General features: G+C 44.8%; 1 protein-coding gene across 2 annotated transcripts in view; it reads left to right on the forward strand.

Moving 5' to 3' along the window:
• Window positions 1–7,554, forward strand: part of LOC145347992 (antigen peptide transporter 2-like) — a 54,059-nt gene extending 46,505 nt beyond the window's left edge. For both annotated transcript variants that reach the window (XM_080196066.1, XM_080196067.1), the window contains 2 exons: window positions 2,285–2,421; window positions 7,088–7,554. In XM_080196066.1, the coding sequence (XP_080052192.1) occupies window positions 2,285–2,421; window positions 7,088–7,303 (353 nt within the window). In that variant the 3' untranslated portion in view covers window positions 7,304–7,554. The remainder of the gene's footprint in view (window positions 1–2,284; window positions 2,422–7,087) is intronic.
• Window positions 7,555–13,671: the final 6,117 nt, after the last annotated feature.

Genomic DNA, 13,671 nt, shown 5'->3' on the forward strand with positions numbered 1-13,671 from the left:
AATGCTTTCTGAATGGTCTGTTATCACGTCTTTTATAACAGACTCTAGAATCTCCCCCACTACTGATGTCAGGCTAACTGGCCTGTAATTCTCCCTATTGTCTCTCACTCTCTTTTTAAATAGTGGGGTTACATTTGCCATCCTCCCGTCTGTAGAAACAGCTCCAGAGTCTATAGAATTTTGGAAGAAGACCATTGATGCATCAAATAATTCCAGGATCACTTCCTTTAATCCTCTGGGATGCAGATTATCAGGCCTTGGTGATTTATTAACGTTTAACCACATTAATTTCCCCAGCACCATTTCTTACTAATACTGATTTCCTTCAGTTCTACCCTCTCATTAGACCCTTGGTTCCCTAACATTTTTGGGAGGTTTTTATGCTCTCTTTTGTGAAGACAGAACCAAAGTGTGTGTCCAATCCTTCTGTCATTTCTTTGTTGCCCATTATAATTTCCCCGGCTTCTGGCTACTAATCTTTTTCTCTACACATATTTATAGAAGCTTTTAGAGTCTTTAATCACTAGATTAATGTTCATACCTTGGGTTCTCTGTCTATGTGGAGTTTACACATTCTCCCCATGACTAGGTTTCCTCCAAGTGCTCAGGTTTCCACCTACAGTCCAAAGATGTGCAGGTTAGGTTGATTGGCCACGCTAAATTGTCTTACTGTCAGAAGATTAGTGGAGTAAATATGTGGGGTTGCGGGAACAGGGCCTGGGTGGGATTGTGTTTGGTGTAGGCTCAATGGGCTGAATGGCCTCCTTCTGTATTGTAGGGATTTTATGATTCTATGACTGCCTGCAAGCCGGTAGTGACTTGGAACTGGCCATTTATAATTGGAGGTGACTCTGAAACAGAGTGACTGCTGGTGACTCCAGAACAGGAGTAACCATGAGTGTCCTCAATACCGGGAGTGACTGCTCATGACCCTGCCACTGCCAGTGACTGACTGACTCCACAGCTGGGCACGATCAAGATGTCTGGTCAGTAAGCACAATTTCAGGATTATTAATCACCAGAGTATAACCACTTCAGTCACAGAATTATTACAGTGCAGAAAGAGGTCATTTGACCCATCGTGTCTGCACACACTCGAAACAAGCATCATGACTTAGTGCCATTTCCCTACCTTTTCCCCATACCCCTGATAATTGTCTCTATTCAGGTAATCATTGAACACACTCTTGAATGTCTTGCCTAAAGCTGCCTCCACCACCCTTCCAGGCAGTGCATTCCAATGACTTGCTGGGGGAACAGATTTTTCTCATGTCACATTAGTTTATTTTGTAAATCATTTTAAATCTGTGCCCTCTTGATCTTTTTACAAGAAGGAACAGTTTCTCCCTATCTACTCTGTCCTGGTCCCTCATGATTTTGAACATCTCAATCAAATTTCTTCTCAGCTGCCTTCTCTCCAAGGAGAATAGTACCAACCTCTCCAATATATCCTCACAACTGAAGTTTCACTGGAACCATTTTTGTAAACCTCTTTTGCACTCCCAATGTGTTCACGTCCTTCCTATAGTGTGGCACCCAGAACTGTACACAATATTCCAGCTGAGGTCTAACCAGTGTCAAGTATAAGTTCAGCATAATCTCCTTGCGGCTCTTGTAGTTTATGTCCTTAATAAAGCCCAGAATACTAAATGCTTTATTAACTGCTCTTGCTACCTGATCTGCCACCTTCAGTGATCTATGTATACACACATCCAAACTTCTCCGCTCCTGTACCCCTCTTAAGAATGTTCCCCCTAATTTTATACTGTCTCTGCATGTTTTTCCTACCAAAATAGTCTCCTTACTTCTCCACATTGAACTTGATCTGTCACCTATCTACCCAACCTACCAATTTATTTACATCCTTTTGAAGTTCCATGCTGTCCTCTTCACAGTTTACAACATTTCCAAATTTTGTGCCATCTGCAAACTTTAAAACTGCATCCCAGATCTAGATCATTAGTATATATCACTAACTCCCCTCTCTGTCATCCTGGCTGGGAAATCCCAGCAAATTACTGGTGAGGATTCTGATGGGTTTCTGCTAAGGATACCTGGTTCATTTCTGTGTGGCTTCCAGTGTATTACTGCCAGGGATTGCAGTGAGTTTTTTGTGTGTGTGTTTGTGTGTGTGTGTGTGTGTTGGCAGGGGGTGCAGGGGTGGTTTCAGTTAGTTACTACCTGGATTTAAATGTATTAATGTGGGGTATTGCAGTATGAGAGTATGTCTCTTCCACCATTGACAGTATCTGATCATCACTGAGGCATACGTTGTTCTGTTCAGATGTAGGCGAGGCAGGTGGACAGCTGTCTGCCGGGGAGAAGCAGAGAATAGCCATCGCCCGGGCACTCATCCGACAGCCTCAGATACTCGTGCTGGACGAGGCCACCAGTTCACTGGATGTGGAGAGTGAGCACACGGTAAGTTGGTCCCTGATTAATAGACACAAAAAACAGAAAATGCTGGATAAACTCAGCAGATCTGACAGCATCTGTGCAGAGAAGAGAGTTAACAATTCACTTCCATATGACTTCTGAAGAGCTAAAGAGAGGCAGAATTATGATGGATTTAATACTGTAGAAGAGGGGGCAGAGCAGACTAAGGTTAGTGATTGCTGTGAGAGATTGCAGATGTGTAGGGCACAAGACAGAGGAAGTGTTAATGGTAGTGTGAAGGTGCTAGCAGTAACGTAAAGATATCAGAATATGTTACAGTAAATGGCAGAACCCTTTCAAATATTGATAGGCAGAGGGATCTGGGTGTACTGGTACACAGGTCACTGAAAGTGGCAACACAGGTGAAGAAGGTAGTCAAGAAGGCATACGGCATGCTTGCCTTCATCGGCTGGGTTTGCAAAACTTCACTTACTGTACTGTCTGGAGACAATACACATCTCTTTAACCTGTGATCAGTGCTCCTTCCACACACATTGTCGGCCACTTTAGGATTTGAACAGCAGGTTAGGTGTAAAGATTTGCATTCTAATCAGTAATCTGTAAACTGTCTGTGCTTTATATGCTCTGTCTGAGGCCAGAACTCTCTATTCACCTGAAGAAGTGGGAAACCCCTCGAAAGCTAGTGAGTTTACTATCAAATAAATCGGTTGGACTAAAACCTGGTGTTGTCAGACTTTTTACTTCATCGGCTGGGGCATTGAGTTCAAAAATTGGCCAATCATGTTGCAGCTTTATAGAACCTTAGTTAGGCCACACTTAGAACATAGTGTCCAATTCTGGTCGCCACACTGCCAGAAGGGTGTGGCGGCTTTGGAGAGGATAAGAGAAAAGATTTACTAGGATGTTGCCTGGTATGGAGTGCATTAGCTACGAGGAGAGTTGCAGAAACTTGGTTTGCTCTCACTGGAATGACGGAGGTTGAGGAGCGACCTGATAGACGTCTACAAGATTATCAGGGACATGTACAGAGTGGATAGTCAGAAGCTTTTTCCCAGGGTGGAAGAGTCTGTTATTAGGGGACATAAGTTTAAGGTGCGAGGGGCAAGGTTTAAAGGAGATGTACGAGGCAAGATTTTTAGGGTGGTGGGTGCCTGGAACTCGTGGCCAGGGGAGGTAGCAGAAGCAGATGTGATAGTGAGTTTTAAGGGGCATCTGGACAAAGACATGAATAGGATGGGAATAGAGGGATGTGATCCCCGAAAGGGTAGGGAGTTTTAGTTCAGTCAGGCAGCGTGGTCAGTGCAGGTTTGGAGAGCTGAAGGGGCTGTACCTGTGGTGTAATTTTCTTTGTTCTTTGTTAATGGGAACAGAAAGGCCAGAGCTCAGTGAAAGCAAAATTAGGAATCACAATACCATGGCACAGAACGAGGCCATTTGGCCCATTGAGTCTGCACCAACTCTCCAAATGAGCATCATGACTTAGTGCCAACCCCCCTGACTTTTCCCTGTCCCCCTGTACATTGTTTCAATTCAAATATGATGTGGAGATGCTGGTGTTGGTCTGGGATGGGCACAGTAAGAAGTATCACAATACCAGGTTAAAATCCAAAAGGTTTATTTGGTATCATGAGCTTTCAGAGCACTATTCCTTCTTCAGGTGAGTAGAGAGTTGGGTTCACAAACACAGCATATATATAGACAGACTCAGTTGCAAGATAATGGTCAGAATGTGAGTCATAACAGGTAATCAAGTCATTACAAGAACCGACAATGCAAGTTGCACCTAGTGTGACATGAACCGCACACATGAGGATGGCCTCAACTGGGATCTTGGGTTCATGTCACACTGTGTAACTCCCACCATTTGGCTTGGGCTTGCAAAATCCTGCTAACTGTCTTAGCTTGAGACAGTTCACACCTCTTTAACTTGTCATTATCCCTTTATCCGCTCACGTTGTCTGTACCTGTAAAGATTTGCAATCCAACCATTATCTTGCAATTGAGTCTGTGTCTATATATGCCCTGTTTGTGAACTCAACTCTCCCACTCAGCTGACGAAGAGCAGCGCTCTGAAAGCATGTGCTACCAAATAAACCTGTTGGACTTTAACCTGGTGTTGTGAGACTTCTTACTCTAGTCAAGTAATTATCTACTATCCTCTTGAATGCCTTGATTGAACTTGCCTCCACCACACTTTCAGGCAGTGCATTCCAGGCCCAAACCACTCGCTGTGTGAAAAAGTTTTTCTCACATCACATTTGCTTTTTTTGCAAATCAGTTTAAGTTTGTGTTCTCTTGTTCTCGATCATTTTCAGAGCGGGAATAGCTGCTCCCCTCTCTTCTGTCCAGCCCCCTCATGATTTTTGAACATCTCTATCACATCCTCACTCAGCCTCCAACCTCTCCAATCTATTCCTCCTAACTGAAGTTTCTCATTCCTGGGACCACGCTTGTAAACCTCTTCTGCACTCTCCAGTGCGTTCACATCCTTCCTATCATGTGGCACCCAGAACTGTACACAATATTCCAGCTGAAGTCTAACTAGTTTCTTATAAGTTCAGCATAACCTCCCGCTTTGTTCTTGTACTCTTATGCCCCTATTAATAAAGCCCAGAATACTATATGCATTATTATCTGCTCTCTCCATCAATCCTATCACCTTTAGTGGTTTATGCACATCTACGTGCTGCTCCTGCACACTTTTAAGAATTTTATCCCTTCTCGACTTTCCACTTCCTACCAAACTGCATTGACGCATTGTACTCTGCATTAAACTTCATCTGCCACCTATCTGCCCAATTCACCAACAAATGATGGATGGCCCAGTGGGGGAGAGGGAGTAGGTGGGTGTTTTCTTTATGACAATTTTGATTAATAGTGTTTTATTGCTGCCATAACAATGCTTTAATACAATGTTGCATCATGTAAATTGCTTGGGTTTATTACTGATGTAACGGAGTGTAACATGGTGTAATAGAGAACCTGCTGGGGGAGTGCAGGTGGAGAAGACAGGACCAGCATTATCACAGATTGAGTTACGTTGATCCAGAGTGTTTAATATGAGGTGTTCAGGAACACCTGAGAATGGGAGAATCACCAGTTCAGATTGAAAAGTAAGATTAGGTGAGAAGCAGTATTGCACCCATCAATGTCACTCTGAAGGGCTGAGTGAAATTAAAATTGCCCCTATTTGTGGGTAGATGATGGAATTGTGCCACAGCATAATTAAGGAGCCTACGCACCCCGGACATACTCTGATCCACCTTCCATCGGGAAAAAGATACAAAAGTCTGAGATTGTGTACCTACTGCTCAAGAACAGCTTCTTCCCTACTGCATTCAGATTTTTGAATCGACCTACCTCATATTAAATTGATGTTTCTCTGCACCCTAGCTATGACTATTACACTACATTCATAAGAACATAAGAAATAGGAGCAGGAGTACGCCATTCAGCCCTTCAAGCCTGCCCGGCATTCGATAAGATCATGGCTGATCTGATAGTGGTTCAGTTCCACTTACCTGCCTGCTCCCCATAACCCTTAATTCCCTTGTCTATCAGAAATCACATTTAACGAGGTAGCCTCCACTACTTTAATGGGCAGAGAATTCCAGAGAATCACTACGCTCTGATAGAAGATGTTCCTCCTCAACTCTGTTCTAAACTGACTCCCCCTTATTTTGAGGCTGTGTCCTCTAGTTTTTGTTTCTTTTCTAAGTGGAAAGAATTTCTCTGCCTCTACCCTATCTAGCCCCTTCGCCATCTTATATGTCTCTATAAGATCACCCCTCAGCCTTCTAAACTCCAACGAGTACATGCCCAATCTACTCAACCTCTCCTCATAAGCTAACCCCCTCATCTCTGGTATCAACCTGGTGAACCTTCTTTGTACTCCTTCCAAGGCCAATGTATCCTTTCGCAAATAAGGGGACCAAAACTGCACACAGTACTCCAGTTGCGGCCTCACCAGTGCCCTGTACAGTTGCAGCAAGGCCTCCCTGCTTTTATACTCCAACCCCCTCGCGATAAAGGCCAACATTCCATTCGCCTTCTTGATCTGCACCTGCAAACTGAGTTTTTGCGATTCATGCACAAGGACCCCCAGGTCCCTCTGCACAGTAGCATGTTGTAATTTTTCACCATTTAAATAATAGTCCATTTTACTATTGTTCCTTCCAAAGTGAATAACCTTACACTTGCCAACGTTATACTCCATCTGCCAGATCCTCGCCCACTTAACCTATCCAAATCTCTCTGCAGACTTTCCATATCTTCCAAGCAATTTGCTTTCCCACTCATCTTTGTGTCATCAGCAAACTTTGTTACCCTACGCTCGGTCCCCTCCTCCAGATCGTCTATGTATATGGTAAACAGTTGAGACCCCAGCACCGATCTCTGCGGCACGCCACTAGTCACCAACTGCCAACCAGAAAAGCACCCATTTATTCCAACTCTCTGCTTCCTGTTAGATAGCCAATCCTCAATCCACATGAACACTTTACCCCCAACTCCGTGTACCTTAATCTCCTGCAGCAACCTTTTCTATACTCTCTCGTTTCCTTCTCTATGTTTTGTCTGTATAGTGCACAAGGAACAATACTTTTCACTGTATGCTAATACATGTGACAATAAATCAAATCAAAATCGGTGTCACTGCCCACTGTGCTGAAATATGCTGCTCTCTTCCCAGATCCAACAGGCCTTATCCAGGGATACTGGGCAAACCATTCTGGTGATTGCCCATCGGCTGAAGACTGTGGAAAAGGCAAATAAGATCGTTGTGATTGACAATGGGAGGGTGGTGGAAGAGGGAAAACATGAGCAACTAATGAAGCAAGAAGGCTACTATTTCCGCCTGCTGCAAAAACTGTCTCATAACGGAGAGCAGGACACTGCTGTGTTTTAATCACACTGTGGAAGAATATCACTGAGAAGGACAATTTTTAGAGGACCTCAGTGCAGACAGAGGAGGATGTTTGAACCAAACCACACCTCTTGCAAATCCGTACACCCTTTGTTTTACTGTTCGGTTCACTTGTGTTTTATTTCTGTACATTTTAAACTGCTGTAATCATCATCATATGCAAGACTGTAAAAGTTGAAATTAAACATTGAAAATTAAATTGTGTTTGAATTAAAGCACTTTGTATTTCCCAATTCACGCTCTTTTCTTTAATTTTTGGGAAGAAGTGTGGTGTGGAGATGCCGCTGTTGGACTGGGGTGTGCACACTTAGAAGTCTCACAATACCAAGTTGAAGTTCAACAGGTTTATTTGGAATCACAAGCTTTCAGGGCACTGCTCCTTCCTCAGGTGAGTGCCTGACTCGTGAGCAAGGACAGCGTACTGAAAGCTCATGATTCCAAATAAACCTGTTGGACTTTAATCTGGTATTGAGATTTTTTATTGGGAAGAAATATGACATTAGTGCCACACGCTATAATTTCAGTGTCACACGATACATATTTTTATACAGACATGTTTACTGAGATCACATAGCGTGACACTTGGTGACTGAGACCGCGCGGGGTGACACACGATCATTGATTACTGATAAGGTTAGATGGATTAGCCATAGAAATGCATGGAGTTACAGGAATAAAGCAGGTGAGACACCTGGGTAAGATGCAGAGTCAGTGCAGATTGATGGGCCCAATGACCTGTTCTGCGCTGTCGGGGTTCTATGGTTTTATGAACAGTTGGATTCTCTCTCCTCTGTTCTCTCTCTCTCTGGCCTGCCCCCACTCTGTAATCCTCCACCCCTCTCTGGGATTTTACACTGAGCCTCTTCCTGATAAACATTCCTTGGTACTTCCCCTGCATTAAATTGATTTCACTTTCATGATAAGGTCAATCAAACAAAAGCAGGGGGAGTAGGCCATTTAGTCCATCAACCTGCTTCACATTTAGTCAGATCATAGCTGATCCGTTCCATTTGTCTATCTTGCCTCTGGAATGGCCGATTGAATTTGGTACAAAACTGTCTAACTCAGCATTGTGTATATTCAATGACCCAGTCCCCTCTGATCTTTGAGGCAAAGAATTTAGAGCTTGACAACTACCTGAGAGAAATGATTGCCAGTCCCAGTGTAGAGACCCCTCCCCTTCCCCAATCTCAGTGGGGAGACTCTCCTTCCCCCTTCCCCCAGTCTCAATGTGAAAACCCCCCTTCCCCCAGTCTCAGTGTGGAGACGCCCCCTCCCCCAGTCTCAGTGTGGAGACCCCCCCTTCCCCCAGTCTCAGTGTGGAGACCCCCCGCCTTCCCCCAGTCTCAGTGTGGAGACTCTCCCCTTCCCCCAGTCTCAGTGAGGAGACCTCCCCCTTCCCCCAGTCTCAGTGTGGAGACTCCCCCCTTCCCCCAGTCTCAGTGTGGAGACCTCCCCCTTCCCCCAGTCTCAGTGAGGAGACCTCCCCCTTCCCCCAGTCTCAGTGTGAAAACCCCCCCCTTCCCCCAGTCTCAGTGTGGAGACTCCCCCTTCCCCCAGTCTCAGTGTGAAACCCCCCCCTTCCCCCAGTCTCAGTGTGGAGATCCCCCCCTCCCCCAGTCTCAGTGTGGAGACTCCCCCCCCTTCCCCCAGTCTCAGTGTGGAGACTCTCCCCTTCCCCCAGTCTCAGTGTGGAGACTCCTCCCCTTCCCCCAGTCTCAGTGTGGAGACTCTCCCCTTCCTTCCATCTCAAGTGTGGAGACCACCCCGCCCCACCTCCCAGTCTCTGTGTTTGGGAATTCTCTCTCCTTCACATGGAGACCCACCCCTCCCTGAATTCAAGTGCGAGTGTGAGGTGGTCCACTTTGGTAGGAATAATGGTAGGAAGGACTATTACTTACATGGCGAAAAACTGCAGCAGGCGACGGTGCAGAGGGACCTCGGGGTCCTTGTGCATGAGTTGCAAAAACCCAGCCTGCAGGTGCAGCAGGTGGTCAGGAAGGCAAATGGGATGCTGGCCTTCATAGCGAGGGGGATTGAATATAAAAGTAGGGAGGTCTTGCTGCAGCTGTATAGGGCACTGGTGAGGCTGCAGTTGGAGTACTGTGTGCAGTTTTGGTTGCCACACTTAACGCAAGGATATTTTGGCCTTGGAGGGAGTGCAGAGGAGGTTTACTAGGCTGATACTGGAGTTGAGGGGGTTGAGCTATGAGGAGAGGCTGAATAAACTAGGCTTGTACTCGTTAGAGTTTAGAAGAATGAGGGGAGATCTCATTGAGACGTATAAGATGATGAATGGGATGGATAGGATAGAGGTGGAGAGACTCTTCCCGCTCAGAAAGGACAGTAGGACTAGGGGGCACAGCCTCAAGATAAAGGGGGGGCGGTTTAGAACGGAGTTGAGGAGGAACTTCTTCACTCAAAGGGTGGTGAATCTCTGGAATTCTCTGCTCGTTGAAGTGGTGGAGGCTGCCTTGCTAAATATTTTTAAGACGCGGGTTGATGGGTTTTTGATAAGTGAGGGGATTAAGGGTTATGGGGAGAGGGCGGGAAAGTGGAACTGAGCCACGACAGATCAGCCATGATCTTATTGAATGGCGGGGCAGGCTCGAAGGGCTAGATGGCCTACTCCTGCTCCTATTTCTTATGTTCTTATTATGTTCTTATGTTCACCCCTCTCTGAATTCCTCTGTCCATAGCCTGACCTGCAGCTATTTCTGGGATGTTACTGGTGCCCTCTATAATGAAGACTGATGAACAATCCCTGTTTAATTCCTGCGCCACAACCATACTTTCCATTACCAATTTCCCAGATGCAATCTCCTCTCAGAAAACTGGTATATGTTTTTTGTGGACCAGATGGCCTGTCCACATTAAACATTGCCAGATTTCTGTCCCTTACCTAGTATTCTGATAATCACCTCATTTATCATTGCTTTGGTAAATACACATTCATATTTTGTCTTACTTGTCCATGTGTGTCGTCGGCTGGGCTCATCCCTAATTACCTCTTGAGAATGTGTTCATGAACTGGCTTCTTGAGCTGCTGCAGTCCCTGGGGAGTAGGTACACCCACTGTACTGTTAGGGAGGGAATTCCAGTATTTTGACCCAGCGGTGAAGGAATGGTGATATATTTCCAAGTCAGGAGGGTGAATGACTTGGAGATGAATCTCCAGGTCGAGTTCCCAAGTATCTGCTGCTCTTCCAAATGGTAGTGGGCTTGGAAGATGCTACCAAAGGAATCTTGGTGAGTTCCCGCAGTTCATCTTGTAGACGGTACTCACAGCTGACACTGTGCATTTGTGGGGGAGGAGTTGAATGTTTGTCAAAGGGATGGCTGCTTTATCCCACATCGTGTTCAGCTTCATGTGTGTTGTTGCAAGTGGAGAGTATTCTGTTACACTCCTGATTTGTGCCTTGTAGGTGGTAGACAGGCTTTGGGGAATCAGGAGGTGAGTTACTCATCGCAGAAATCCCAGCCTCTTATGTGCTTGTAGCCATATAGCTAGATCAGTTCAGTTTCTGATCAATGGTAACCCCAGGTGTATTCAGTAATGGTAAAGTTATTGAATGTCATGGAGTGTTGGTTAGATCCTCTTTTGTTGGAGACGACCATGTTTTGGTAATTGGCAAAAATTGATGAAAAGCGCTCCTTTAGGACCTATAGCATGAGCCCTGCACTCACCAATAGATCCTCATTTGTTCTTGAATTTGTCCCACCATTCTCCTGACAATCTCTGACTGGTGATGGAAATGTAGAAGAGCTTTATATTTCCAATGGCTACAGCCTCAGGGTGTTGGGAGTGAGTGTGGATGTAGGTGTTGTGGGGTAGATGTATGGGTGGGGGTGAGGATGTGGGTATAGGTAGGGCTGGATGTGAGTGGGGGAGGGAGATCATGGGTAGGGGTCTGGATGGGGGGAATTCACTGTCACAGGCTTAGGGGATGAGAGTATTTTGGGACACTTCAAAGTTTTGAGCATTTTCCATTAATAGAGCCTTCAGGCTGCCAGTTAACTACAAACCAGAGACTGTGTCTGAGAAAAACAACACAAAACAGGAAGTAAAGGAGCTCTCACTTTGGAAACTATAGCAACAAACTGAACATTGCCACAGTAACAAACCACAGACTAACAAATGCTCAGAAAAATCACAGAGAGCAAAGAACAGAAAGGTCAAGAGTTTGTAAAAATAGTATAAGCATGTTTAAAGATAATGTTGAAGTAAATATCAAAATGAGAGTTTAAAAATAGAGGAGGAATTCTTGGGTATTTACTCCTTCCTCAGGGCAGAAAGCTGATTAATCTCCACACTGAACTCTGGCCCATAATTATCAGTGTTGTTCAGGGAAATTCTGCTGCAATGAAATAAAATCTTTAATAAGTTTTGTATCCATTTCTGTTGCTGCTGTTGGCATTAGTAATCGGATAATTTTCCTCAAACGGATAAGAATAATCTGACAAAACTGTTCTTGTAGCTTCTGGCTGACCCTGATATTGTATTTGAGACAACATACAATTTGTTTATTACAAAGAGTAATATTCATATTATAGAATCACGTAGTGCAGAAGAGGCCCTTCAGTCCATCAAGCCTGCCCCGAAACACAGGAAACACCTGACCTCCCACCTAATTAAATCTATCTTCGTTTGACCCATAGCCTTGAATGTTATGATGTGCCAAGTGCTCATTCAGATACTTTTTAAATGATATGAAGCAACCCGTCTTTAACACCCTCCAAAGCAGCACCCTCTGGGTAAAAGTTATTATCCTCACATCCCCCCCAAAACCACTTGCATGTCAATTTGAACCTATGTCCCCTTTTGACTGACCCTTCAGCTAAGGGTCCTTCTTATCCATTCTGTCCATGTCCCACATAATCTTGTACACCACAATCACGTCATCCCTTGGTCTTCTCTGTATAATGTATTCATTAAGAATCCATTGTGGGGATCCCCTCTCCACAAGGCTGTCTCTGTGTAGGGACCCCACTCTTCCAGATGGTCTTTCTGTTGGGGACCCTATTCTCCCTGAGGTTCTCTCTCTGTGCGGAATCCTCTCCCCACCAGTCTCTCAGCGTGTGGGGTCTCTTCTCCTGCCAGGTTTGATTTACAGCTCCAGTTTCCTGGTGTGTGTGTGTGAGAGAGAGAGATACTGAGTATCTCATTCTCTGCTGATTCTAATTACCTTAATTGCCACACTCTGATTAGTCCCAAGGGTATCTTCTATCTCTGGATTGTAGCTTGTGTCTCCCACTGTAGGAATAGACACAACAACTTGTTCATTGTCTCAGCCACTTCCTCATTGCTCATGATGACGTCTCCTGCCTCCAGCCTCTATACGCAGCCTCTTGCACTGACACATAGAAGGAGGCCATTCAACCATCATGTTGATGCTGGCTGTTGTCAAGAATAACTCACTCCACCATACTCCCCCTGCCTTTAGCCTGCAATGTTTTACTGTGGATATATAGTTACCCAGTTCTCTTTTGAAAACAGGAATTGAATCTGCTTCCACCACACTCATGAGTAATGCATTCCAGACATAACTTTTGCATCTTTTGCCAATCGTTATAAGTTAGTGCCCTCTCCTTCTTACACCATCCAGTAATCACAGACTCACAGAATTGTTATCATGCTGAAGGAGGCCATTCAGTCCATTGTGCCTGCACTGGCTCTTCAATAAGCATCATGACTTTAATGTCATTCCCCTGCCTTTTCCCTGTACCCCTGCACATTGTTTCTATTCAGATAATCATCTAATGTCCTCTTGAATGTCTCGATTGAAGCCGCCTTCACCAAATTTCTAGACATGAGCCAGTCACTGGGGGGAGAAAGTTTTTTCTCACATCTCATTTACTTCTTTGAAAATTACTTTAAATCTGTGCCCTCTTACAGATTATTTTATGAGGTGGAACAGTTTCTCCCTACGTACTCTTTCCAGTCTCCTCATGATTTTGAACATCTCTATCAAATCTCCTCTCTGCCTTCTTCTCTTCAAGGAGAACATTCCCAAACCTCTCCAATCTATCCTCATAACTGAAGTTTCTCATCCCTGAGACCATTCTTGTAAACCTCATCTGCACTCTCTCCAATACGTTCACATCATTCCTATAGAGTAGCACCCAGAACTGTACACAATATTCTAGCTGAGGTCTAACTAGTATCTTGTATAAGTTCAGTATCACCTCCTTGCTCTTATACTCTGTGCCCCTATTAATAAAGCCCAGAATACTACATGCTTTATTAACTCTTCTCCTATCCTGGCAACTTTAATGGTCTACATACATTTACACCCAGCTCCTTCTGCTCTTCCACCTATCTTTCTGGGAACTGTTCAAGTTGTGTGCTG

The sequence above is a fragment of the Carcharhinus amblyrhynchos genome, chromosome 9 (genome assembly GCF_965287045.1).
Source record: "Carcharhinus amblyrhynchos chromosome 9, sCarAmb.v2.hapA, whole genome shotgun sequence".
In the NCBI taxonomy this organism is placed as follows: domain Eukaryota; kingdom Metazoa; phylum Chordata; class Chondrichthyes; order Carcharhiniformes; family Carcharhinidae; genus Carcharhinus; species Carcharhinus amblyrhynchos.